General features: G+C 47.3%; 1 protein-coding gene across 8 annotated transcripts in view; it reads left to right on the plus strand.

Annotated features, from left to right (window-relative positions):
- The window catches only part of GATAD2A (GATA zinc finger domain containing 2A), a 101,474-nt gene that overhangs the window by 53,630 nt on the left and 21,585 nt on the right, over nt 1-26,259 (plus strand). For all 8 annotated transcript variants that reach the window (XM_081136463.1, XM_081136457.1, XM_081136462.1 and 5 more), the window contains one exon: nt 10,553-10,820. In XM_081136463.1, coding sequence (XP_080992589.1) covers nt 10,561-10,820 — 260 coding nt within the window. In that variant the 5' untranslated portion in view covers nt 10,553-10,560. The remainder of the gene's footprint in view (nt 1-10,552; nt 10,821-26,259) is intronic.

The following is a 26,259-nucleotide window of genomic DNA, read 5'->3' on the forward strand; positions in this document are numbered from 1 at the left end:
TGGATTTGGAGCTAAATGGACACTAATCACCCATAAGAACTGCTATTTTTTATTCAGAATTGAATAGATAAGAAAGACCTTTTCTCCCTGGCTGGGTAGCTTATTTGGTTAGAACATCCTCTTGATATGCCAAGTTTGGTGGTTCAATCCCTGGTCAGGGCATATAAAAGAAACAACCAATGAATACATAAATAAGTGGAACAACAACTCGATGTCTCTCTCTTTTCCCCTCTTACGTTCTTCTTCCCCCTTCCCCTCTAACATGAATAAATTTTTGAAAAGTTAAAAAAAAAAAATTTACTGAAAAAACAAAACAAAGACCTTTTCTGAGCTAATTGGGCAAGATTTGGAAGTGGGAGGAGGGGAAGAAAACTGCATGTGTGAGTGGGAATGCTGTGCATGCGTGTGTGGGTGCATGTGTATGTAAGCATGCATGAGTGTGGGTGCACAAGTGTGTGTATTGGTGTGTGCTGTACAAGATTGCTTGGTGTTCACCTAGCTTGGTATGCAGCACCTTTGGGGAACAGGGAGGTGTGTGTCGATGAGCCAATTTCCTGTGTTTGTCCTTTGAGTGGGGTCAGATGCTTCCAAGTTGGGGTGCCATGTTTTTTGTTCCGTTCCTTCTCTATTCACTGGCCTTGGCCTCCCCAGAACCTGGAGCCCTGGGACCATGTCTGTTGGAGGCTGACCATGAGATTGCCCACCTCATGAGAAACCTTTAGAAGAGCCCCTTCAGCAGGACAGGAGAATTTCTTAGTCACGTGTCTCATTTTTGTAAAGTGGCTATTTACTTGGTGGGCTACATTGGCTTTTCTTAACAGACAGAAGGCTCAGAAAACCTGCCTCGAGTCTCCAGGTTCAGTTTAAGACTGACAGGATACTAGCAGGTTGGCGGTGGAGTGATGTGCCCACCAGTCAGGCCCTTTTTTTTTTCTTTTTTAAAATATATTTTTATTGATTTCAGAGAGAGGAAGGGAGAGGGGGAGAAAGAGTTGAAACATCGATGATGAGAGAGTCATCATTGATCTGATTGACTGCCTCCTGCAGGCCCCTGACTGGGGATCGAGCCTGCAACCTGGGTATGTGCCCTGATCCAGAATCGAACCGGGGTTTCCTGGATCCTAGGTTGATACTCAACCACTGAGCCACACCTGGCTGGGCAGGCCCATTGTTAATATAAAGGTCAGCAGAATTGTAGGACTGAGGTGCTGACTAGGTGGAGACTGAGTGCCAGGCAGGTCCTCAAGATTCTTCTGCTATCTCTGGGCTGGTCTGTAGAGCTGCGGCCACAGGCAGAACGCACTGGGTGCAAATCCTGGTTCTGAGATCTCTATCAATCTGTGGGATAGGACAAAGGGTGTAGGGCTGTGATGGTGCTGCCCTCCTGCCCTGGAGTGGGATAGTTGGGGGCAATTTGGTGTGGACCTTCATCCTCCTAGGTGGTTTCCCCCTTCACACCAGGTAAAGCACCCTTCTCAGGGTTTCCCTGGCACAGATGACCCCTCTCTCCCCAGCCCCCTCAAGAGCAAAGTGAGTCTTGGTTACCTGGAGAAGGGCCCTGCAGGGCATCCGGAGGGGCCCTTAAGTCTTTAGTCTCACCCCCAGTGTGCTAGATCACACTTTCCACCCCTGCTCAAACTTCTCTCTCTTTCTCAGGCTTTCTTGCCCTCTCCCCTGGGCCTTTCACCCATCAGGTTCTCTTCTCAGCCACTGTGCTTCTCCTTAGAGCTTTGGTCTGATGCTCAGTCATGTGTGCTGAGGAGCTGCTTGTTTCTGTAACTGGGTTAAAGTTTCATCTGCTGCAGTAATTGAGTTTATAGCTTGTAATTTCCTTCTGTGAGGGACCTATTTATCTTAGAGTGTATAGGGCTTTTCGGATGGTATAAAATTGAGATGTAGTGAGACAGGATGACCCTGCAGTGAGCTGTGTACACGAGGAACTTTTTCAAACTAAATTTCTTCTGATTTGTCAAAAGGGTTAACCATGAGTCCTGGGCTCAGATTGAATTTACATGTTCAAGTCCTTTATTTGAAACATACTTTTCTCTGTAGTTCTGCTATAATGCTTGTTTTGGAAGAGCAGATTTATGTCAATACTGTTGATATATTAGGGGACAATTTGAGCAAAACACACGGTATATTTGGTTATGTGTGATTTTTGTCCAGGAGAAATGCTAGATTAGCTGGTGGCCTGTTTTGATAAATAACGTTTGACTGGGACACAGCTATGCCCATTTGAGGACATACTGTCACAGCTATAGAGCAGAGTAATTGGGACAGAGACAGAATGGGCCACAGAGCTGAAAATATGTGCTGTATCCCTTTAAGAAAAAGTTTGCCGACTCCTGTACCAGGTGAATCCAGATTGTTCTCAGTCAAAACAGTACCTGCTGGTACACAGAATCAAAATGCACACACCTCAGATGCACCAACCCTCCTCGGGTCACATCATCTTCTGGAGTCAGCCTCCTGCCAGCTTGTCACAGTAACTCAGAAACTCTAGCCCCCCCAGTCACAGCACACTCAGGTCTTCCCCAGGGGAGGCACCAGGCTTCAGGTAGCATTTGTGTATTTCTTGGCTGTTTTAACATGCCATTTAAAAATCAGGTTCTTGTCTCTTTTTGTGTGACTCATGGTGATTTGGAGTGCTGTGCACCTTAACCCCATTGTCCCCATAAGCTCTATGTTTCTGTTGCATGATTTTGCAACACGTGGCAGTTGTTAGAAATGCATCTGTTGTGTTCCAGCAGAACTTACTGTACTTTGAAAGCAAACGGCAAAAGGTGTGGTCTCACTTATGACACTCCATAAGGCTATAATCACTTAATATTTATCTGGACCCTGTGTGGTGAGAAGTGACTCTCCTGCAAGGAGCTCCCAGTGTCCTTTGGAAACCTGAGTCTGACTCTGCGTGGTTGATGAGATGTTTCTATGGACACTGCCTGGAGGAGCATAGCCTTTAGTACCCAGCACTATCCTGCCCACTTGCTGTTTGACCTCCACATGCCTCAGTTTCCCCACCTGTGAAATGGGGGCTGATGATGGCACTCACTTTGCAGGTGGTTGTGAGGATCATCTGAGGTGATCCTTGTTGGGTAAATAAAGTGAGAAGAGCTCACATTTCTGTTAACAACAGAGGAGCAATCAACTTGGGTTGAGATCTGAGGATTGAGGATCCCAATGTTGAAAGGGGGGACTAAAGTGTCTGGTTCAGGCACCCCGCTTCCCGAGCTCCTCTCTATAAAACCTGCATTCATTCATTCATTCATCAGATGTTTGCTGTGCATCTACTGTGTGTCTAGCACTTTTCTCAGACTAGGGACACACCAGGAACATTGATGCTGACACCCTGCTGCCTACTACCTGGTGGGTGGTGATAACATCTGATTATGGGGGACTCATACCTTCCCATGCAGGGCAAATTTTTATTTCTCTCTGGCAAGGCTGCCCTTGCAAGCATTTGAGGAAAGCTGTTCCATCCTCCTCACTGGCATGTGCTTTATTTAGTCCCTCCATGCAGTGGTTGCTCCAGATGAAAACAAACCACTTAAACATAATTAACAAAAGGCCTTTAGACCATGCAGTGGAATGGTTCACAGTGGGCAGCTTGAGAGTGTCAGGTAGAAAGAGTAGTGGAGACCTGGGTTCCAGGCCCAGAACCTTAGCCCATCTAGACTTGGATTTCCCCACCTTGTGGGGTGGCATGCCCATCCCATTGTCAGCACTCTGAGTGAGTGGCAGCTGTCACCCCCACCGTGTGTGAGCGGGCCCCTTCCCCAGATTGCGGCAGGGAGAGTCTCTTCAACATCTTCTTAGTCTGTGTTTTTGAAGGCTCAGGGAGCTCCTAGACAGGTATGTGGGCCTGGGGCCCTTCTGATGGTGTAAAAGAAAGGAATTGCCTGTATTTCTGGAGTATCTTAAGTTTTTAGACCAATAAGGGTTAAGATCCCAGCTTCAGTCAGTGAGTAGTAAGACTTAATTCTCTTTTTGAACAGACCTTTAGGATAGAACTTGCTGTGGCTGCCTTGTTCTATAAGAGACGCCTCTCTGCTCAGCAGCTTGGCCCATGCTGTTCCCCTGTCTGGACCATCTCCCCAGATTCCTGTTCCTATTTCAGCCTCAGTCTGTGGGGCTCCATCTCAGTACACTTACATTACAGTCAGAATGCAGGAGTTTTTAATGAAAGGACACAACTTGTTTGTTTTATTTTGACCTGTAGGGCTACCCCAGGAATCATACACTTCATGAGGCTAATTTACAGAAATGTAGGTTTAACTAAAATAGCACATACTAAACCCATACTGTTTGCTTCACACTGAAAATGAAGATGAATAGCAAAAAGAAGTTTCTGCCATGGAAGAGTTTAGCATGAAGTCATTGAGTTGTGTGGGGGTTATTGCCATGGACAGTCCTGATGAGGGACTGTATGAAACATGGGCACTGTCAGAGTGAGCCCACACTGATACTGGGTCCTGGTGGCCCCTCAGGACAGCTAGTGGCCGAGGTAGAAGGTGTGCTATGTGGATGAGCCTAGGGAATTGGATTTCTGGCTTAGAGTTCAGGAGTTATTGTAATAAGTGACAGAGAAGGTGGATTTTTAAGCTCTGTAGACATACGCCAATAACAGGTGGGAAAGTAGCAGCAGTGCCCCTCTCAGCCCACTGCGGTTCTGTGTTCCTCTTGTGTTCTTGGTTCCGCCTGTTGCAGGAGCCAGCCAAATGTCCTCCCTGCATCTTAGGCACCATCCTGGCCAAGGGCCATGGAAGACAGCATCTCCCTCCCTGCAGGGCCTTCTCCCCTTGCCCCACCCCCACTAAAACTTGTGTCCTTTCAATTCTCAGCCTCTGAAGGTCGCAGTATTATTTGATCTAGCTTTCCTTTTTATCTTTCCTTTCCTTTTAATATAACACTGATAGTCACTGTTAAGAGAAATGATTTAATATAGAAAGTGAAAGTTTCTTAATAATCCACTCTTCAGAAATTAGTGCTGTGGGTTATAGGCCCATTTCAGTTTCGATTTTAATAAGCTTTCAATATTTTTTTCTGCAGACTATAAGCACTTTTAAACCATGTGAATGGCATTATACTATCATGCAACTTGATTGTCTCATTCAAGTTATTTCTAACATCTTCTCACGTAGCATGTCTTCGAGGTATGGATGGGGAAACAGGCTCAGAGAGTGACAATCTCCCCCCGCCAGTTGCTCCCTGAGATTCTGCCTCTTCTCTGCTGTGTCCAGTAGTGCAGGTGAGCTTTTGGATCATCTTTGTGTTCCCCACCTAATTCCATTTCTTATACTCACTTTAAAGGGCTTTGACATTGTTTAAAACTTGAGAGCTGATGTTTTTGGTGTGAGTTCCTTCCAGAACACAACCACTGCATCTCTGCCACTGTTGCTCAGAGATAGGCATCAGGAAGTAGCTCAGGCCCAGAGCAGAGTAAGGTCTATTCTGGAAGAGAAGACGAAAGTGCAGCTTAGCTATTCTCCCTTGACCCCTCCCCAAGTGCCTGTGTTTGACTCTCAAGAACTTGGGGAGCATTTGGAGGGTGCAGACCTAGGACTTGGCTTTGGAAGCTTCCTCAGGCTGCTGACTTGGGGAGGGTGGATGGGCTTCCTGGGTCTAATCAGGAGACGAGGAAGGCCATGCAAAGAGGTGGCACAGCCCCAATCCCAAGACCACTAGGGTGCAGAGACCAACCTGTGCTGTATGTTGAGACTGTAGAGCTTGGCAAGTGGCTGATGAGGCTGGCGCCTGGACCCCATCATCCTAGCCTAGCGTTGGTTGCTTCACAGGTCCTTCCTGATAGGAAGGGGTCCCCTACACTACCCTCAGAACAGTAGCTACCCCATGTGCAGGCCTTTCTTGTCAGCAGATGCTCCTCAGCTTGTGTGGGTATGGTAGACAGCTCATTCTCAGTATGTCCAAAGTACCTCCGCTTCCAACCTTCTTTTCTCAGAACTGCTCCTTCCCCATCTCAGAAAATCAGTTTCTTCTTTTCAGTTGCACAGGCAAAACCTAACAAAACAGCAACCCTCTCTCACCTCATGTGCAGCTGTTGACATGTTGTGGTGTTCTTATCCTCTGAAGTACAACCCACCATTTGGTCCTCTCCCTACTGCTCTGTCCCCTTCCTGTCCTGGGCCACAAGAAACAGACGCCCCCAGTATGTTCCCAAATCAGCCAGATGATCCTTTAGAACAGGGGTGACTCTGCCAAGGGAACCGCAGACAGGACTTGAAATTCAATAAATCTAGGAGCTTTTTTCATAGCTAATTTTTTTCCTTAAATATATCTTTATTGATTTCAGAGCGAGGCAGGGAGAGGGAGAGAGAGATAGAAACATCAATGATGTGAGAGTCATTGATCAGCTGCCTTCTACACGCCCCCTAAATAAGGATCGAGCCCATAACCAGGGCACGTGCCCTGACCGGGAATCAAACCACAATCTCCTGGATCCTAGGTTGATGCTCAACTGCTGAGCCACGTCCTGCCGGGCTCATAGCTAATTTTTAAGTTGATAATTTTGTATGGCCTGTGAGGAATGTTATAAATATCCAAATGGCCCTTGGCAGAATAAAGATTCCCCACTCCTGTTTTAGAATAAGTTGTATCCCCCTGCGCTCTCCCTGAGATCAGTCTACACTCAGCACCCTCTTTCCCCCACCTCCTTATGCTCGCTTCCTTCTCTGGGCTCTGGAAAAAGTACCCCAAGTCCACTTTTCAGTGCATTGGCTCTGTCACTTCTCGCAAGCACATATTGCTAAGCCTTGCTTTCCTTGTGTCTAAAATGAGTATTGCTCTAGTAATCTTGCTGGTATGTTAGTAACAGAGTAGTATAAATAGTCCAGATAGTATTGATGAAAATGCCTCAGAGTTATGGCTCTGCAACTCACATCTATTTACTCTTTTTTTTTTAACTGGTCTGTGTGACCTACCTGTGCCACTTGCTTTCTGTTTGTCTCCCGAGTCCTGTTTAAAAATCTGGTTTCTGCTGCAGCATAATTCACCCTTTGGAGCTGTTTTGAAACTGGTTTTCCTCCTGAGTTTCTCAGACCAGTTGGATGGTGGGATTTTACTAAAATAAAGCAGCTTTTGGTAGAGGCGATTGAAATTTTCATCTGATCCAAAGCCCCATGTCAGCATTCTGCCCTGTACTCAATGGCCCCATCATCTTGGGTTCAGTCTGTGCTATGCCTGTGTAGCCTCTACTGTGGCTGAAACCTGCCCACGAAGACCTGGGCTGTGTCCTGCCACCTCCTGCTGGCCCAGCCAGGTCAGAGGACAGGACTCATCAGAGCAGGGTTGTGTTTGAAGAGTGAGGAGGAAGGGATGAGGCTACCCAGTTTCCAGCTCTGTTTCCTGTGTAGCAGCCTGTGCCTCAGGCAGCCCTGGTGGCATCATGTATATAGCGGGCATGCTGTTGTCTGGATCTGCCCTTCAGGCAGCAGCCAGCACAGGATCCCACAAGATGGGGCTGCTTTCTGTGGGCCCCGCATTTCCTGAACAAATGGGCCTGTGGTGAAACTTCTGCGGTCACTGCTTCCCCTTTATTTTCCTCCTCACTTGCCAGGAGTTCTGAAGCTGATTTGAATTTGCCAGCTGGGGAATCCAGCCCCTTTACCTCCTCTTCAGAAAGTATTCTGATGCACCTTCCTTACTGCTTTTTGCAGAAATCAGTGGTCACGCTTCATTCCACAAGGAGGCTTTCTTCCTGACTTTGTCACCATCCCTGAGTCCACTAGCCGTGATGTGCTGGGGGCACTGGCCCTTCCCCCTGAGAGGAGCAGCAGCTACTTACCAGCACGCACCTTGCCCAGGAGTAAGGCCCCAGAGACCAGAGATTGGCCGCAGCAAGCCCCTTTGGGCCCTAAGGCAACTGCCTGGCTGTGTAGGAGGCCTCGTCCCCCATGGCAGGCCCTGCTCCCTCCAGCTGTGGTTGTCCTTCGTGTGGTGGGGGAGGGTTTCATTGTGTCCCTCCAGAGTGGCCTGCCAGAAGCACAGGGCAGGCCATTGGTTCTGGGTCTGGGGTTGGCAGCTTTCCAGCCTCTGGGCTGCAGAGTGAGTTGCACAAGCCGGCAGATTCCCTGGCCCTCTACTGGGGCTGGAGGGGGTGGGCTCTGTTCTGGCCCCTCATGATCTGCTTGTTTTACACCAGTGATGATGAAGTGAGGCCACTTGGCTTTACCTCACCAGTCTGGTCACCTGGCACACAGTGATTTTGTTTTCAGCTCCCTCTTATCCGTGGGCAGTTGGGAGAAAGGATTTCATGTAGGTTCTGGGGTTTATATGAACTTCATATAAAGATCTCAGGATTTACACTGTGAGGAACCCCACTAGGCTGAAGCAGAGGTGGAGCAGGAAAGCATGGGTGCTCTGAATGCATGATTAGGGGACAGTGTTGCGCAGTGGGAGTACGATCTCCCTGTCTACCTGGGATACCCCTTACCCCCAGTGGGCACCAGGCTAGACTGGGAACTTCTCCCTGAGGGAGAGAATTTCCCCAGACTCCAGTGGGGGCCCTCCTTGCCTGAAATCCTAGTATCCCCTCATCTTCCACCCAGATAAGCTTCTCATCAATCCTGGGGGCACACATACGTGCCAGCCAAGATGGCCTCAGAATTGCTGCTCTTGTCCAGTTTTCAGATATTTGAGGAGTTCTTGTTTCAGGCTGTGCCAAATGAACCACCCCTCCCACAATGACAGATATTTAGGGCAGTGACTTGTCTGCAGTCTCATGGGGAGACAGGATGGACAGACTCAGTGAGCAGGCTGATGGAGTGTATGGTCAAGGCATGTTGGAAAAAGACAGAAACCTAGTACTTCAGGCTAACAGGCAAATGGGAGCATCCCTCACTTTCCTGTGGGGGAGAGGAGATGACAGGGAGGTAGATGATGGGATGGGGAGTCTGGAGGAGAGCAGAGGGATGGGGGTTGTATGGGAGTGGCTGAGGCCGAGTAGTTCCTACGGGGTAGACTACAGGTGTGTGCTGGGATGCCAGGAGGGGCTGGGGGCAGATGGAGGCCGAGCCATAACCAGTAGCCCTGTCCTCTAGATGAGTGGGGAGCACCCCAGGGGTGACGTGGCTGTGGGGAAGCCTGCTCTGTTTGGCCCTTTTGGGCTGCCTGTAGGGGCAGATGTCAGTGATATGGTGGTCTAATGTGTGCAGAAGGACTGCTCTGCCTTCTATGTGAGCAGCGAGAAGCAGTTGCCCTTTCCTTCCTTTCAGTCTAAGTCCTCAGTAGGGCACGTTGGGGCAGGGCCTCCTTTAAAGATGTTGTGAGTGAGTCAGCTCAGGAGCATGTCCCATATATGATGACATGGCCCTTTGTTGCCCTGTGCTACCCTCAGCCTCCCAGAAGGTGGGCTCCAGGACTGGATCTACCCAGCCCTGTCCAAAATAGGCCTCTCAGGGTGTTCAGTGGTGAGGAAACTTAGGCTCTGGGTGCCTTGCTTGTATGGATACAGAGAGCTGGGAGGCTTTGCATGTAGGCATACTGCAGATGTGAATTGGGACTCTGAGGGGTTTACACGGTGCACTCCTTCCCCTGGCGAGGTATTGGTGGACATGGTTCCTGACTGTCTTGAGGAGAACTGTCATTTTGGGAATTCTGCTAGACCCTGGCAGCTAAATTCCTTTCTATCCCCTGGTGAACTTCTTTCACAGGCTTGTTTCTGGTATCCTGCCCTGTTGGAACATGACAGCCAGGCTCAGAATGGCCCCTTGAAGAGTGGGTGACTGTGTCCTGGACTTTGCTGTGGAATGCCTGCAGCCTCACTGCAGACAGACATCACTGCCTATCCTCCCTCCTGTCTCTGTGAGGGTTAACAGCACTTCAGCTTGTTGTCTGGAACCGGTTCAGACTAGTTTTCTGGAAAGTGCTTTGTCTCTCAGACTGAATCCTGGGAAGGGTCATGTGTAGCCCAGTGATGTCATGGGATCAAAAACTGACTCAGCTGTTTTTTCCTTCTTTAAATCAAGATATGTTTGTGTTGCAGGTACAGGGTGCTGGCATGGTGACAGGGCAGGCCTCACCCTACTCAAAGTTTACCTCACCAGAAGTCAAAGGGTTAAAAGTTATCCCCACTCCTTACCCCTCTGGGATGAGGAGGCCACTCTTACTGAAGGGGAGAAGAGTCAAGGGTCAGCCTAAGTTTTTGAAGTGTAGGACTGGACCTGGGTAGTGACCTTGCTCCTGGGACAGCATGATTCCCTTTCCTGGATTCCAGACACCTCCAGGGAGTTCAGTTTTCCTCTGTTTGCTTTGAGTCTGAAGTATCAACAATTCCCCTTCTTTCTGATGAACAGCCTTCTTCCATTGTTTCTCTCCAGGTCCCTGAGGTCTCAGCTCCCCAGATGCTCCACCACTCCTGTTCCAGCCTTCCCCAGGGCAATGAAGAAATGTCCCAGGCACACTTTGTGGGCCCTGTGTTTGTGTGCCTACTTCTGTCATTGTCACGTGATGAGGAAAATATTCCAGGCTGACACTGAAAAGAAGGTAGTAACTCTGTTATGCAAAGTTTAAATGTCTTTGTTTTCCTCTTCCCCAGAGTTCAGAATGACCGAAGAAGCATGCCGGACACGGAGTCAGAAACGAGCGCTTGAACAAGATCCAGCAGAGGATGATGTGGAGAGCAAGAAAATAAAAATGGAGAGAGGGTTGTTGGCTTCAGATTTAAATACTGATGGAGACATGGGAGTGATGCCCGAGCCAGGAGGCCCAGTCCAAGGATTGCTGAGTGGGGCCGAGGCGACGGCCATTGGTAGAGGAGAAGAGCAGGCAGGTGATGGGCCTGTGGACATGCGCACCTCACACAGGTGAGTGAGAGGGGACCGGAATCAGGACAGGCACCGGGACAAGCCCAGATGTGAGGAGGTGAGCTCAAGGTTGCACCAGCCCTGCAGCCTGCAGAAAGCAGGTTTTGGTGGGTTATCTTGTAGGTGGCTGTGGACCCCAGCCCTGACATTGTTGTGCTGTCCTGGCTAAGGGACCTTCCTGCTCAGGCCTGGACATCAGTGGCACAGGGTATGGGTCTCATAGAAGGGGGAGTGGTATCCTCTGTCTGCTCCGCTGCTATTTGTTCAACTTTTGTTTTGTAGGAAAACATGATTTTTTCATTTGATCATGCCTTCCTGCTTTTAAGATCTGAGGCTTAGGAAGCCAGGGACGCTATGCCCTGCCTGGATCACTTGGCTATGGGCAGAGTCAGTAGCCCAGCCCAGCCCAGGGTACCTCTCATACGTGCCACCACTCCTTATAGGCAGCTCATGTTGGAGGAGGGGCCACACCGAGGAGAGATCTTCTGTGGTGTGCTCAGTTGGTTTCTCCTTAGTTAATACTGATTACTTCAAGAGTAATTTTCCTGATCCTCAGCTTTTGTAAGGCTCTTAATGAAAAAGTCTGAAAGAAGTTCAACTCAATGTACCACCCTATTTCCTCTTAGAAACCTTTTTCCCTGTAAAGAGAAATTTAGGCCTAACTTCTGTTCTTGTCGTAACCCCTTTCCTGCAGAGCTCTGGTGAGAGCATTTCTTTCCAGAATGTTCATACCCACATGTCTCAGGACATTTCACCTTGGACATATAGTTTGGCTATAGGGTCCTAGCCAGCCAGGCAGCCCCTCTGTGGTCTATATCTTGTCGCCCATACTGTCTCTCTCTTTTTTTAAATAAATCTTTATTGATTTCACAGAGAGGAAGGGAGAGGGGGAGAGAGAGGTAGAAACATCAATGATGAGGGAGTCACTGATTGGCTGCCTCTTACATGCCCCCCACTGGGGATCAAGCCCAAAACCCAGGCGTGAGCCCTGACCGCAATCCAACCGTGATCTCCTGGATTATAGGTTGGTGTTCAACCACTGAGCCATGCCATTTGGGCCCCTCGCTGCTTCTCTTGCAAACTCCCTTCGCTTCACATCTGTTTGCCCAGGTAGGGGTGGAAGGTGAGAGGTACAGAGCTGAGGAAGCTTGGGGGCTTCTTGCCTTCTAGTGAGTGTCTACTGATCCCCTTAGCCTGCAGTCTTTGTGTTAAATCCATTTTGGAACCCAGACTGTTGGCATCCTAAGGAGATTGTCTGGCCTGACATTTCTTGTTGAAAATTCTTACCTTGAGATGAATGGGAAAATTCAATCTCTTCTTATTGGGAAATCATCATAGCCGAGGAGGATAGGGTATGCTTTGTGTTTCTGCTACTGAGAAACGCCCTTTCTCTGGTTCTGCTTTCTGCAGCCCCTGTTCTAAAGCCAGAGGCCTCTTTTAAAATTCCAGAAATAAAATTGTAACTCCTTTCCCTCCCTCTGACTTGGTTCTCAGCAATGTCTCAGATTGTGAGATCTCAGATTGTTGAGATCTGCTGGGTCCCTTCCATTCCTGAGCCTGGTGTACATTTTGTCCTATAATCACTATGCTCCCCTGCAGGGCAGGCCAGTGAATTGTGAGGGAGAGGTTAAGTGTTGAAGGAACTCAGAGCTGGAACTCAAACTCAGATCTTTCTATTACCAAAGCCTGGACTGCAGTTGGCCTCTGGGCCTCTTGGTCCCAGATTTTTCCCACTGTGCCCATTGGCTTCCAGCCCAGCAGCACTTAGATGATGTAACGTTTTCTGAAGTTGATAGGGATGATATCTTTATGACACATAAAGGATGCAAAGGAGTAGGGGACAGAGATTAACCCAGGCACATAGGGCAGGGTCCTTCTTCAGGACTAGAGACACCCCAGGGCATTGTGAACCTATGTGAGTGTGGAAAGAGCCTGGCTTTGGAGGCTAGCAGGCACAGTGGGGGTCAGATCACACTCCCTGGTTAATCTCAGGCAGATGATCTTTGCCTATGCTTCTTCATTTGTAAAATGGTCAATAATCTCTGCCTTGCAGGTTGATGGGTGACAGATGTATACCCAGAATCAGCCTTGGTACACAGCATGTGGTGAGGAAAAAAAGTGTTGGCAGCAACTGCCCTTCAGTCTTAAGCTTCACTAAAATGAGATGTTGCATGTGGAGCTAGTGTCTCCCTGAGTTCCCACACAGAATGTTCTATCTAGTTCGTTGGAGTAGTTGTGGGTTTTCACAGAATCATAGGATCAAGTTCACCCCAGAGCCATTCTAAAAGTGTAATTCGTTCTGGAGTGAGTGGCCATAGTTTTTGTGTTAGATACAGTCAGTCTTTGGATCCTCGTTGAGAGTGTCTGGCTTTGGACATCTGCTTGGAAACCTATAAACACACACACACACAGTTAACCCTTGAATAATGTGGAGATTAAGGGCATCAATCCCTTGCATAGCCAAAAATCCATGTATAATTTTTGACTCCCCCAAAACTTAGTTTTCCCTTGGTATCCATGGGGGATTGGTCCTAGGATCCCCCATAGATACCAGAATCTGAGGATGCACAAACTGACGTGTAAATTCAACCACATCAATAATTACATTAAGTGAGAATGGTCTAAACACCTGAATCAAAAGGCATAAATTGTCAGAGTAGAACAAAAAGCAATCCAGCTTAATTATATGTTGTTTATAAGAGACACTTAGATCCTTAGGTAAAATATGGGGAAAGATATACCGTAAGTAAACATAAGAAAGCTAGAATGATTGTGTTATATTAGATAAAATAGACTTTAAGACAGACAATATTACTAGAGGCAGAGAGGGACATTTTATAACAATACATCAGGGAAGATATAATAATAGTCAGAAAATGTATATGCACCCAACAACAGAACCCCAAAACATCTGAGGCATAAGCTGATAGGATTGTTAGTAGAAATAGACAATTCATCAATTATAAAGATTTCAATACTCCACTCTCAATAATTGGTAGAACAACTAAACAGAAAATCATCATGGTTCTAGAAGACTTAAAGAGCACTGTTGGCCTATTTGGCTAATGGGCATCTATAGAACACTCCAGTTGGTGACTGCAGAATACCTCTTCTCACAATCACATGGAACATTCTCCAGGGTAGAGCATATGCTAGGCCATAAAACAAGTTTTAAGGATGGCTGTTGTAAAAAATACAGATAAGCCCTGGCTGAGTGGCTCAGTTGGTTGGAGTGTTGTTCCATACACTGAAAGGTTGTGGGTTTGATTCCTAGTCAGGGCGCATATCTATCTAGGTTCTGTCTCCGTTGGGGCAAATACGGGAGGCCACTGATCGATGACTCAACTCTCTCTCTCAAAAAAAAAAAAAGATAAGTATTGGGGAGGATGTGGAGAAAGGAACCCTGATACATGGTGGGAATGTAAGTGGCATAAGTAGTTTGACAATTTCTTACAGTTAGACATGAACTTATCACGTGATTCAGCAATATATCCAAGGAATGTACCCAAGAGAAATGAAAACATATGTCCACACAAAGGCAGGTGCTTAGATGTCCATAGCAGCATGATTTGTAATAGCTAAAACATGGAAACTACCCACATATCCCTGGGTGAACAAGATGTGCTAGATTTGTACAGTAGATGACTATTCAGAAATGAAAGCACAAACTGTCGGTACATGCTACCAAATAGATGAATCTCAGACTTGTCATGCCAAGGGAGAGACTCCCAACCTAGATACTACATGTTGTAGAATTGAATCTACAGGGAGTGTCCCAAAAAAGCAAACAGTGTAGAGAGGAGAGAAATTAGTGACTCCATGGGGTAGAGCAGGGGTGGGTGGTAGCAGTGAGAAACAGCTCATGGGCACAAGGGAACTTTTTGGGGTGATGGAAGCATTCTAAAATTGGATTGTGATGATGGTTACACAACTATAAATTTATTTAAAATCATTGAATTGTACTCTTATAATGGATGACTTTTGTGGTATGTAAATTATACCTTAATACGGATGTTTAAAAAAAAATACAAATGAGATTAAAAGTAGTTTGGTTTCTGTTCTGGCATTCATAAGTGTGCTCACTGAAAAACAAAAATCAGAGGTGGAAGTTGTGAGCCTGTTGGTCTTGTGAGGCCAACCCAAAAATTGGGCATAGGCTGCCCTCCCGCCACCTCAAGTCAGGACTGCTAGATAAGGCTGCAGCTGGAGTAGGCAGTGGAAGCTGCATTGGGTTCTTTGTTTTGTTTTTGTGATAAGTAGATTCTACTCTTGCACTTCCCTATAGAGGAGAGTCTGTCACAAATTGTTGATCTTCATAAATAATTGGGGACACACACAGGTGAGAACAACTCCCTCTCACTTCCCTTTCCATTGGATCAAGGAGAATTCAACTCAGTAAAACATGAACCTTTTCTCTAGATGTTCTGCACCTGAAAGCTAAGGACTAGGTTGCTTGTCACCCTGGGCCTATGTAGGGTAGGGGTTCCATGAACAGTCACCTCCATGTTTCACTGAAAATGTATGTGTAACTTTTTCCGAGGCACCAGCTTTATCCAGGGGACAGAAATGATCTCATCATGCTACTTTCTGGGGTACCACATTATGAAACAACATGCAGAGATCTTGGGGAGACTGTTGAGAGTGTGGCTCATAGGGGGTGGAAGTCACTGGGTGCCTAAGCAGACAATCTCTACTTCCTCATTTTACCTGGGAGGAAACACAGACAGGGCAGGGGCAGATTAGGAGCCTTGTTTCCTCTTTTATGTTTTTATTGATTTCAGAGAGAAGGGGGAGAGAGTTAGAAACATCAGTGATGAGAGAGAATTATTGATTGGCTGCCTCCTGCATGATCCCTGCTGGGGATTGAGCCAGCAACCTGGACATGTGCCCTGACTAGGAATTGAACTATGAACTCCCGGTTCATGGGTTGATGCTCAACCACTGATCTACACTGGCCAGGATGTTTCCTCTTCTTAATAACCTGCAGTGTGGGTCTCAGATGTGGTACAGGTGTCCTGGTGACTGCCTACCCTGGCTTCCATTGGTGGGTATGGCCTTGAGGCAGCTATGTATCTCCTTTTTCTTTCCTCCCCCATTGAATCATGCATTTCATTAGCCATGGAATGGGACTTCACTTGGACCAAGGGCTTGCCTCTGTGTGGTGTGGGTGGGAGAGGCTCCTGTACCCACCAAGGGCCTACTGGGAGCTGGCAGCATCCTGAGCACTTTAAGATGTTATTGGCTTTAGTTTTTCTGGCTTTCTACCTCCCTGGTCAAGCACTTAGGAGTTACAACAGAGACTGTAGTATGCACTAAAAGTGCTGTTTACTGGGCCTGCAAAGCAGGGCACTTTTGTTGAAGCTGGTATCCTTGATAACAGAATCATTGTCTCATCTTTCTTTTGAGACTTTGACATTCACCAAGGGAGTAGTGGGGGACACATCTGTGTAGAGACCAGTCACCTCTTTCATGCCCAGGAGTCTCATTGGATGATCATTTGGAATTAAGACAGGGTTTGGTGGCCCACAGTGGTGAGTGTTGTGTGTTTGGGCACATCATCCACACCCACATTAACACCCAGGTCTTCTTCCAAAGCAGAAATGAATCTGAAAGTAACATGGTAGTGCAGCCACTTGTCTGTAACGTGAGGATGTGTGTATAGCCTGTTTTGTTCTGTGTAGAAATGGGGCCTGCAGGAAAAGGTTTATATCATCTAAGGTGACTTCGTGGTTCATGGGTAGTTGTTTGGGTGACACTCTTTACAAGTGGCCTCTTAGGAGAAGGATAAAGTAAACACTGGGGCTGCCTGCCCTGGCAGGAGATAATGCAGTTGCACACCATGTGAGCCTCTCCTGGTGCCGTTTGCACACGTGTCCACCTATGTAGTCCAAAGCGTTAGGGTGCAGAACCTTGTCATCACCCCAGAAAATTCCCTCAAGCCCTCTGTGCCTTTCCTGCCCTCCCTGACTGGGCACTCTCTTCCACTCTAGAGGTAACCTCCCCTCTTCTCAGACTTCCTACAAATGGAGTCGTGCAGTATGTGCTTGGTGGAGTCTGGCTTCTCTTTGTGTGCTTTGAGAGTCATTCGTGTGGGTGGGTGTATCAGTATTTTGCTGAGTGAGTCCTGTGTGGATGTGCAGTTATCCACTCACCTGTCCGCAGACTGCCAGGGTTGGGTGAGCACAGCTGCTGTGATCATTCCTGCAGAAGTCTTCACATGGACATGGATCGTTATTTCTTTTGCTAAATACCTATGGGTTGAATTTCAGGGTCACAAGATAGGTGTGTGTTGTTTTAAAGAAACTACCAGCCCTTTCCCCTAAAATGTCTAGGCCATTTTATTCTTGTAGGTGTGGGGGACTGGCCACTTTATTCTCACTTGGTGTTTTCAGTCTTATTTTTTTATTTTGTTTTACTGATTTTTTAAATTAATTAATTAAATTTTTTTTTGAGAGAGAGACATCCATATGAGAAAGAAACATCATTTGGTTGCCTGCTGCATGTACCTGCAACCTGAGTATGTGCCCTGACCAGGAATCAAACCTGCCACCTTTTGGTGTACGGGACAATGCTCCAACCAACTGAACCACGCTGGCCAGGGTGGTGTCTTCAGTCTTTACAGTTTTAGCCAATGGGTTTTCATAGAGGTATGGGTCCAGGTCCTGGCTTGCTTGTATGACCATCAGTCTTTTGCCCTTGGTGACAGAAGGATTATCGTTGCTGCACTGGCTGCCTGTCTGGTGGTGGGTGGAGGTTCTTGCCAGCCATGTGCAGACCTGAACCCCTACCCACCCTGTCTCAGGACTATGCCCTACTGCAGCTGTGCCTGGCCTGCCGGCCAGCTGTCTACTGGAATGTGTATCCTTGAGGGAGTTGGGTGAATGTGACACAGCTGTGGGTATGATGGATTGGGAAAGGGTCCTGGTTCTCACATAATCAAGTAGGTGCAGGTATGGCCATCACCCAGGTTCTTCTGCAGTCTTCCTCACAGGGATTGACCTCCCTGTCTTGTGTGAGAGCTTTGGAAGTCCTGCAGCCAGAATCCTGTTCCTTTCTTCTGACCATCACTTCCCTGAGTTGGGGTTCCAGCATTCTAGGAGACTCTTTGGAGCCCAGCCCCCTCCCTAGCACCTGTTGTGGGCTGGCTGCTGTCTTTCAGTGCTGATTCTCTCTCTGCTGCTGGGCAACTTCCAGGAGAGCCCCAGCAGTCTCAGCAAGCTACTCCATCAGCTCCAACTGTAAATCTTAGCCTGCTTGTGTTCATCACATGGGAACTGAGAGGTATGTTTCTTCTGAAATTAGCTGGTGGTTCCATGCGCCCTTCCCTGCCTCACTGCTACCTCCAAACTTTTGTGGCCTCTCTCCATCTTCTCTTCATTCTCTCCCTCACCCCTTCTCTTCAGGCTCCTCATCCCAGTTCTCTCTCTGATCACCTGCCTTAATTCTGGACTGTATCTTATTCCAACTTTGAAATAATTGAAATTCAAGGAGTTCACCTGTACTTATAAAAGTTAGATCATTTGGGGGTATCAGAGTGACAGATTCTGGGTGCCCTGTTTCTCACTCTTAAAGTGACCCAGCTCACACTGGGCATAGTGTGAGCTGGCTTAGTGACAGGAAAGGAGTGCCATGGGTTGCCACTTTTCTGTTGTCTTTATGGCACCCTCCTCTGGCCATGGAAAGGATGGTTTCTTATTGGACAGTGTAAGCCTTCTAGGGATGTCTATGTAATGGCCCCTGTGCATGGTCATCAAGGTAAGCACCCGAAGTGCTCATCCTTCAGCAGTCAGGAATGCTTGTCTTCACACATGTGTGAGTTAAGCAGATTTTCAGGTTATTTTGGAATTCTTTGGTGTAATTCTGCAGTGCGATTTCTGATACCTCCTCACAGCACATATTCCTGCTCATGCTTTGTCACATATTGGCATGCTTCTCACCCTGTAACCAGTGCCCTGGCTGTGTTTGCCAGGTCATTTAAACATTCTTCTTTCAGGGATATGTGAGGTAGGGTCTCTGACCAATCCTCCACTGGGCTGTCTAAAACTGCTCTTATATACACTTCTTTTTATCTTGCAGCTGGTTTCTGTGCTGTGCTGAGAGCAATTGTACCAAAACTTTAACCTGTGATGTGGGGTTGGCAAGAGCATTGGGGCTGAGGGATCCCACCTTGTTCTTCACCGCCACCAAACCTGGTTAAGGAACAAGGTGAAGGGGAGGCCTGTAAATAGAGCAGGTGGAAATAGGAGTGAATTCCTGGAATCTCTCAAGGGTATGTGTGACCCCAGGTGGGACAAGTATGGGTCACACTAGGAAAGGAGCATTTTCTCAGTGCCCTGGAGGAAAAGGAGAGCTGACCTGATTGCAAGAGATTGCCAAGATTTTTCCCTTGAGAAAAGGTTAGCACATGAATTCAAGGTTAGCACATGAATTATAATTTGTGAGCCTGAGGGAGGGGCAGCAGGTGGTGGAAAAAGAATGATGTGTTTTGCAGCCCAATTCCACTCACCCCCATGTGACCCAGAACAGTTTACCCCATCCTCGGAGCCCACCATCTCTGAATTGAGGCTGCTCATTCTCAGAAGCTCCCAGTGTCTATCGTTCAGTAAGGTTTGTCACAGTGCTGATGGGAAGGAGCTATGGGACTTATGGGTGTTCAGAACTGAGAGAGAGAGGAGTGTAAGGTGGATGGTCACAGGCCCCTGTGGGAGTAAGGTGGGTAACATACACAGCCAGGCGGGGTCAGCTGCCTTTGAAAACGCTAAGTTCCCTTTGGCCAAGGCAGTGTCGATGCCGGCACCGTGGAGGCAGGCATCCCAGAGGCAGGATGGAAGTGGAGGTGGGAGTGTGCAGGGGGTGGAGAGACAGGAGACATAAACCAGCCTTTGCTGCATGCCCCCTTCCTTGGGTCCCATGCTATAATACTGCTCATTTTTAGAGCTTAATTTCAAAAATAGTTGTGATGTAACCGTATTGCAAAGCTTCAGGTCTTAGTGGGACTGAGACCTGGTGGCTTGCAGTGTTCCTTAAGGCCGAGCTTTGACAGCTCTTAGAAGAAACACAATGGCACCCTGAGGAGAATGACTGGTTCAGGCATACACCTTTTCCTTCCTTCAGGAGCACTTGGCAGTGCCTGTGGTCATTGTGGGACAGAGCATTGGCACTATCTAGGATGCTAACAGCCCAGAAATTGGGTACTCAGGGTTTCAGGTCCCTGGAGCCATTGAGTTTGGTCAGAGTTGGGGCCTGAGAAGTCCCAGGGTAGTGGGAGCAGGGTGGTTGTCTGGCTGGGAAGGGTGGTCCCTGGATAGCCCTTTGGAGGGGGAAGAGTTGGTACCCTGGGCCTGGGCGGAGCTGAGGGGCACCTGGACTTGAGCGTGGAGGTGGACCTGTTGGGGAAGGGAGAAGATGCCTTTCCTTTACTTGGAGACTGGCAGTAGTAGGGACATGAGGTGCAGAGTAGTATACTGGCATTTGGGGCTTGGGCTGGCCACTGAGCAGTCTGTGCTTGGTCTCCCTATCTGCAGACACATGGCGTCAAAGCAGAGCTGGCCTGGGAAGTGCCACAATCTCTGCATTGGGTAACTGCGGGGCCTGTACAGTTGCTGCTTTAATGGCCACAAGCACAGGGTCACCAAATTTTGTTGGCTTATAATTGAGTAGGTTTTATTGGGAAATTACGGCACATTTGTGGGGTGAGTCCTTTTAAATTTTTAGTACCTCTTTTCAAAATACTACAAGAAAAAGTCCACGTGTCAGAAGGATTCCACTTAGGAACCTTTGTTCAGACTATCATCCACCACAGAGATGGGAAACACTTTGCCACAAGCACTGGGCACGGCCCCTTTACCATCTCTAGGACCTAAAGAACATTTGTGTTGAAAATATCTGTTGACAAATGTATTAATTCATTTAAAGATGACAGTAATAAATCCATTATTATATGGTAGCATAAATAACATTTTTTTATGAGAAATAACTATTTTGCAGATTTCTTTAATACTTCACTTAGTTAGTAGACAGCTGGATTTTCATCTGCATCCAGTTTCTTGTGATATGTTGTTAAGGTTGAAGTGTGTGAAGAAAACTCAGCTTTACAGAGAGAAGCAGTTGGGGCACGGCGGTGTGTTTGGTTAGGTTTTTTTTGAAGATTATGTATTTCCTCCTTTAACATGACACCAAAACACAAAGTGGCCTCTCCCTAACAGTTAGTTGTACTGTAGATTCTGAAACCTCTTTAGTGAACTTCTTATACTGTTACATTAAAGTCCATCAGTCTTTCTCGCATTTTGAACAGAATAATCTTTTTTAAGAAAAAATTACTTAATTTTAGGATTTTAGGTTTACAGAAAGAATGCAAAGATTCTTTCTGCACACCCTGCTCCAGTCTCTCCCAACATCCATATGTTACTATTAACTAAAGTCTATAATCTATTCTGATTTCCTCTTTTTTACCTTTTCTGTCCTATGATCCATGTTACATTTAGTCTCCTTAGGCTCCTCTGGGCTGAGGCAGTTTCTCAGACTTTCTTGATTTCATGACCTTGACAGTTTTGAGAGCCATTGAGGTATTTTGTAGGATGCCCTTAATTGGGAATGTGTGGTGTTTTTCTCATGGTTGGACTGGGGTGACAGATATGTGGGAGTGAGGAGGACCACAGAAGTGAGGTGCCCTTCTCAGTACATCGTGTCTAGGGCACATGCCATGAGTGTGACTTTTCACTGATGTTGACTATGATTCCGTGGCTGAGGTGGTGTCTGTCAGGTGTCTCCTATATAAAGCGTCTCTCTTCCCTTTTTTGTGCTGTCCTCTTTGGAAGGAAGTCACTATTTATAGCCCACAGGTAAGGGTAGAGAGTCCCATCCCCCCCTCTTCAAGGGTGCTGCATCTATACAGATTATTTGATATTCTTCTGCCTGGGAAATTTGTCTCTTTTCCCCCTGAATGATTTTTTATTCGTGTTTGACTTTTTTTGTATTATTGAACATTAGAAAAAACTGGTTTAGCCCAGCCGGGCGTGGCTCAGCGGTTGAGCATCGGCCTAGGATCCAGGCGATCAGGGTTCGATTCCCAGTCAGGGCACATACCCTGGTTGCGGGCTGCAGCAGATCAATGACTCTCTCATCATTGATGTTTCTATCTCTCTCTCTCCCTCTCCCTTCCTCTCTCTGAAATCAATAAAGATATATTTAAAAAAAAAAAAGAAAAGAAAAAACTGGTTTACTGAGTTATTGAGATCTTTCAAATACAGATGACTCTTGAACAACATGGGTTTGCACTGTGTGGGTCCACTTGTACATGAGTGTTTTTCATTAAATAACATAGAGTCCTGTAAATGTCTCTTCTTTACGATTTTCTTGACTTTTTTATTCTAGCTTTATTGTAAGAATACAGTATGTGATACATGTAACATACAAAATATGTGTGAATTGACTATGTTGTCTGTATGGCATCCAGTCAACAGTAGGCTATTTATTAGTCGTTAAAGCTTTAGGAAGTCAAAAATTACATGTGGCCCGGCTAGGCGTGGCTCAGTGGTTGAGTATCAACCTAGGATCCAGGAGATCGTGGTTCCATTCCCAGTCAGGGCACATGCCCGGATTGTGGGCTGGCTCGATCTCTAGTCGGATGCGTGCAGGAGGCAGCCCATCAATGATGACTCCCTCATCATTGATGTTTCTCTCTCTCTCTTTTCCTTCCTCTCTCTGAAATGAATAAAGATGTATATTTTTTTAAAAAGTTAAATGTGGATTTTTTACTGTGGCAGTGGTCAGTGCTCCTAACCCCTGAGTTGTTCAAGGGTCAACTGTACTGACACATTTCATTTTCAGTATTATTAAATCAGATTACTTAATCTCTGCTATGTTGGGAAGCTGTTGGGTTTACAGTGGCAAACATTTCTTTTTTTTTTTTTTCCTTCAAGATTTATTATTATTTTTTAATATATCTTTATTGATTTCAGAGAGAGGAAAGGAGAGGGAGAGAGAGAGAGGCAGAAACATCAATGATGAGAGAGTCATTGATCGAGCCCACAACCTGGGCATGTACCCTGACCGGGAATCGAACCCCGATCGCCTGTATCCCAGGTTGACGCTCAACCGCTGAGCCACGCCTGGCTGGGCTACAATGGCAAACATTTCAAAATTCAATTTTTTGCTTATTGAAAGCTCAGATTTTCTCATTGGTGAACAAATACATTTGGTTTTTTCTTGAAATGATAGGTTTTGTTTCAACCATTTTGGAGAAAATGGCTGCCAGACATCCATGTTTGAATAATCACAGTGTATCTGTCCATCTTCAGGCAGCAGGAATACTTAATCTTGTTGCGGAATATTTAAAAAACTTGAACTCAAGGCCTGAGGTTTAATATAATCAACAGCTTTTCCTTACCGGCATTGCCCATAACGTGACAACACTGACTTTTGGCATAGTTTGGCACTGCTGTCCCACCTTGGCAAAAAAAAAACCCCACCAGATGTTGTCTCAGTGTTGCAGCAACCTGGCAGAGTGTCTCTAGGGGTCCCAAAGACCACGCTGGGGAACTGCTAGTAGCCCAGTGTGATGCAATTGAGCACAGGCGAGTCGTTCTGGCTGTCTAGCATGGGCAGAACCAGGATGCCCAGCAGGGCTCTGTGTTTATGTCTCAGGTAGCACAGTGGTTGATGGCCTGCTGGGTTCACACAGTGGAAGAAAGAGAAGCTCTTAGCCTGGGAGCTTGTCCTCAGGGACCTCCAGTTGCAGGATGGGTGGTCAGATGAATCAGTTCAGAGCAAAAAAAGTGGGGCTGCCCTGAGTGTGCACATTGCATTCTGCGTCGATCTGGAAGAGAGGTGGGACCACCATCTTTTGACTAGATGCATTTTTTGGTATCATTTATATTTCATGACACCCCCTTGAGATCAGCCATGTTCATTCTGCAAATGAAGAAACCAAGGTTCCTTGAGGTTTGGGGCCAGGTTCCCAAAGTCACAGAGGTACACCTGCCCTGCTGGTCCTCCTATGTGACCTGGGTGGCTGACCTTTGTGGAGTTCCTTGGCTGCTGGGCTCAGAGTAGCTGGAGCAGGTCTGGTGGGGGGTGGGGGACAGCTGAACCTGAAAGGATTTGCCTGTGGAAGGTTGAGGAGGATCCAGCAGTTTGAATTAGGTATTTAAAAGGAGATGGGAAACTTCCAGGCAAAGTGTATGCTTTCCATTTATCAGAAAAGATCGTGGTCATTACAAGCTGGAAAGCAGTGTTTGTTGCTCATGTGTGGTTTTTACCTACACATAGGTGATTCTTCTCTTGTTGTGTGTTGGTAAGGAACCTGGCATCCCAAGAGATGGGGTTGAGTTCATCTTATGTCTAGAGTTCCTCTGAACTGGAGAGTGCTGTGCTCTTGGGTTCTTGTTATGTCCTCCCTGGTAGAAGATTGGCCTAACGTGGTTAGGAGACCAGAGGAAGGAGGGGACGTTAGCATTGATGCTGTGGCCAACAGTCTAGGTTCAATGTTTGTTTTTCTTTTACTCTTTCAAAGCCCTGGCCCTTTGGTAGCCTGGATTCCTAAGTGCCAAAACCTCACCTAGTTTCGTCAGGCAGATGATGGTCCGTGTGTAGTGAGAACTGTTTCTCAGTCAAGTTCGAGGACCCCATCTATGTGTTAACACTGTTGTTTCGTCACCTCAGGGACTTGACATGCAGGTGCTGTCTAGGATCCTTAAGTATAAATAAAAACATTTTCCCCTCTACCCAGCTGACGTAGCTCAGTGATTGAGCTGCAACCCATGAACCAGGAGTTCATGGTTTGGTTCCCAGTCAGGGCACATGCCCTGATTGTGGGCTCAATCCCCAGTAGAGGGTGTGCAGGTGGCAGCCCATCAGTGACTCTCTTTCATCTATGATGTTTCTATCTCTTCCTCTCTCTGAAATCAATAAAAACATATTTTAAAAAAAAAAATTTTCCCCTTTAATCTAGTACAAAAGTTGTGTTTGGTAATCCAAGGTAGAGGTACCAGAGTTGAGACTCACATGGGACCCACCCTCACCCACCTTATACCCTCTGCAGGCCACAGACATGTGACCTGAGAAAATCACTCCCTTCAGACTGTTATTTACCTGTGGGTGGGTATGACGGTCAAGCAGTTGAGGGGATTACATGGAAGTGTGCATCTTGGTGGTTGGCACAGGGCTGGCCACATTATAAAGGATTAATACATGTCCTGGGTGTTTTTCCAAACTTTACATAGATGAGCATTTTAGTTCTCTGGTCATTTCTAATAAGTGCCTCTTCCCAAGTTTCTTAACAGAGTGCTGAATTGGATTTCACCTTCCTAGTGGTGTTGATTCCTGGCTGAACAGGTTGGCTCCTGTCAGGGTTGTGCTGCAGTGACCTCCTTGGGTGGGAGTTAGCCCTGCAGGCTACCTTGTTGCAATTTGGTGTTGGAGTCTTTCCATGGGGCCACTGCCAGCTTTTGGCCTAGGGGGTCCTCTCTTCTGCTCACCCTTGGCTTGTCTATACAGCTCTCGAGAACTTTGCATGCCCCCGAAACTGGCCCCTATCACTGCTTCCATTCAGTGAGGTCTTGGCCTTCCTGGCCAGGGTTTTGACTTTCAGGGGGTTCCTATGTTCCTAGAAGGAGCCCCCAGCAAGAGAGGCTGGACATCTCCTGACCTGGCTGATGACACAGTGCTCCTCTGCTTCTGCCGTGTGCCCTGGAACTGCCCACTTCTGTGCTGGGGGTCCTAAAGGGGGGATGGGCTCCCAGGCCAGAGCCTGGCCACACATGCTCCCTCCTTTTCTCCTGAGATGTTCAGCTGTAGCTGTGGCAGAGCATACTGTAATGGAGTCCCAGAGTGATACTCGGACCTGAAGTCTCCAGGAAGAATGATGACTGGGTTTCAAAAATCCTGTTGCAGCTGCTCACCTCCATGGCCTTTGTGGCCAAGAAGCAAAATGTGTTCTGACTCCCGGGCCCCCACAAAGCAGGCTTTTCTCTTGACATCCCAGCCAACTGGGTGTCAAGTTACAGTGCTGGGAGAAGTAGCAGTGGATGCCAAGAAGGGATTCAGCAGAGGGGTGGGAAGGGTGGGCTACAGGGCTGTAGGGTCTGGGGAAGGGACCAGGCACCCCTCCCCCTCTGGGCAGGCATGACTTGGGCTTTGGGGCACTGTCTGTGTCTGTGCAGCAGAGCTTCCTTTCTAATCACATTGAATGTCTTTGAGTGAGTGGTGTCCCTGGGAAAAGGAGGTGGGGTGGGGTATTGTGGGGTCCCAGTAAGCAGCCGCCATGCCCATGTGGCCATGAAAGGTCCCAGAAATGTGTGTCTGTCAAGACACCCAGTTCACAGGGGCCTGCCAGTGAGATGGTGCCAGGTGGTAGGACTACCCGGAAACTGGTGATAACTTATTTTCTCTCTTGTAGGACTTTTCTAGAAGTTACTCTGGAATTGCTTTGGGGGGGGGG

This window comes from Miniopterus schreibersii, assembly GCF_964146895.1.
Source record: "Miniopterus schreibersii genome assembly, chromosome: 4".
NCBI classification, from domain to species: Eukaryota; Metazoa; Chordata; class Mammalia; order Chiroptera; family Miniopteridae; genus Miniopterus; species Miniopterus schreibersii.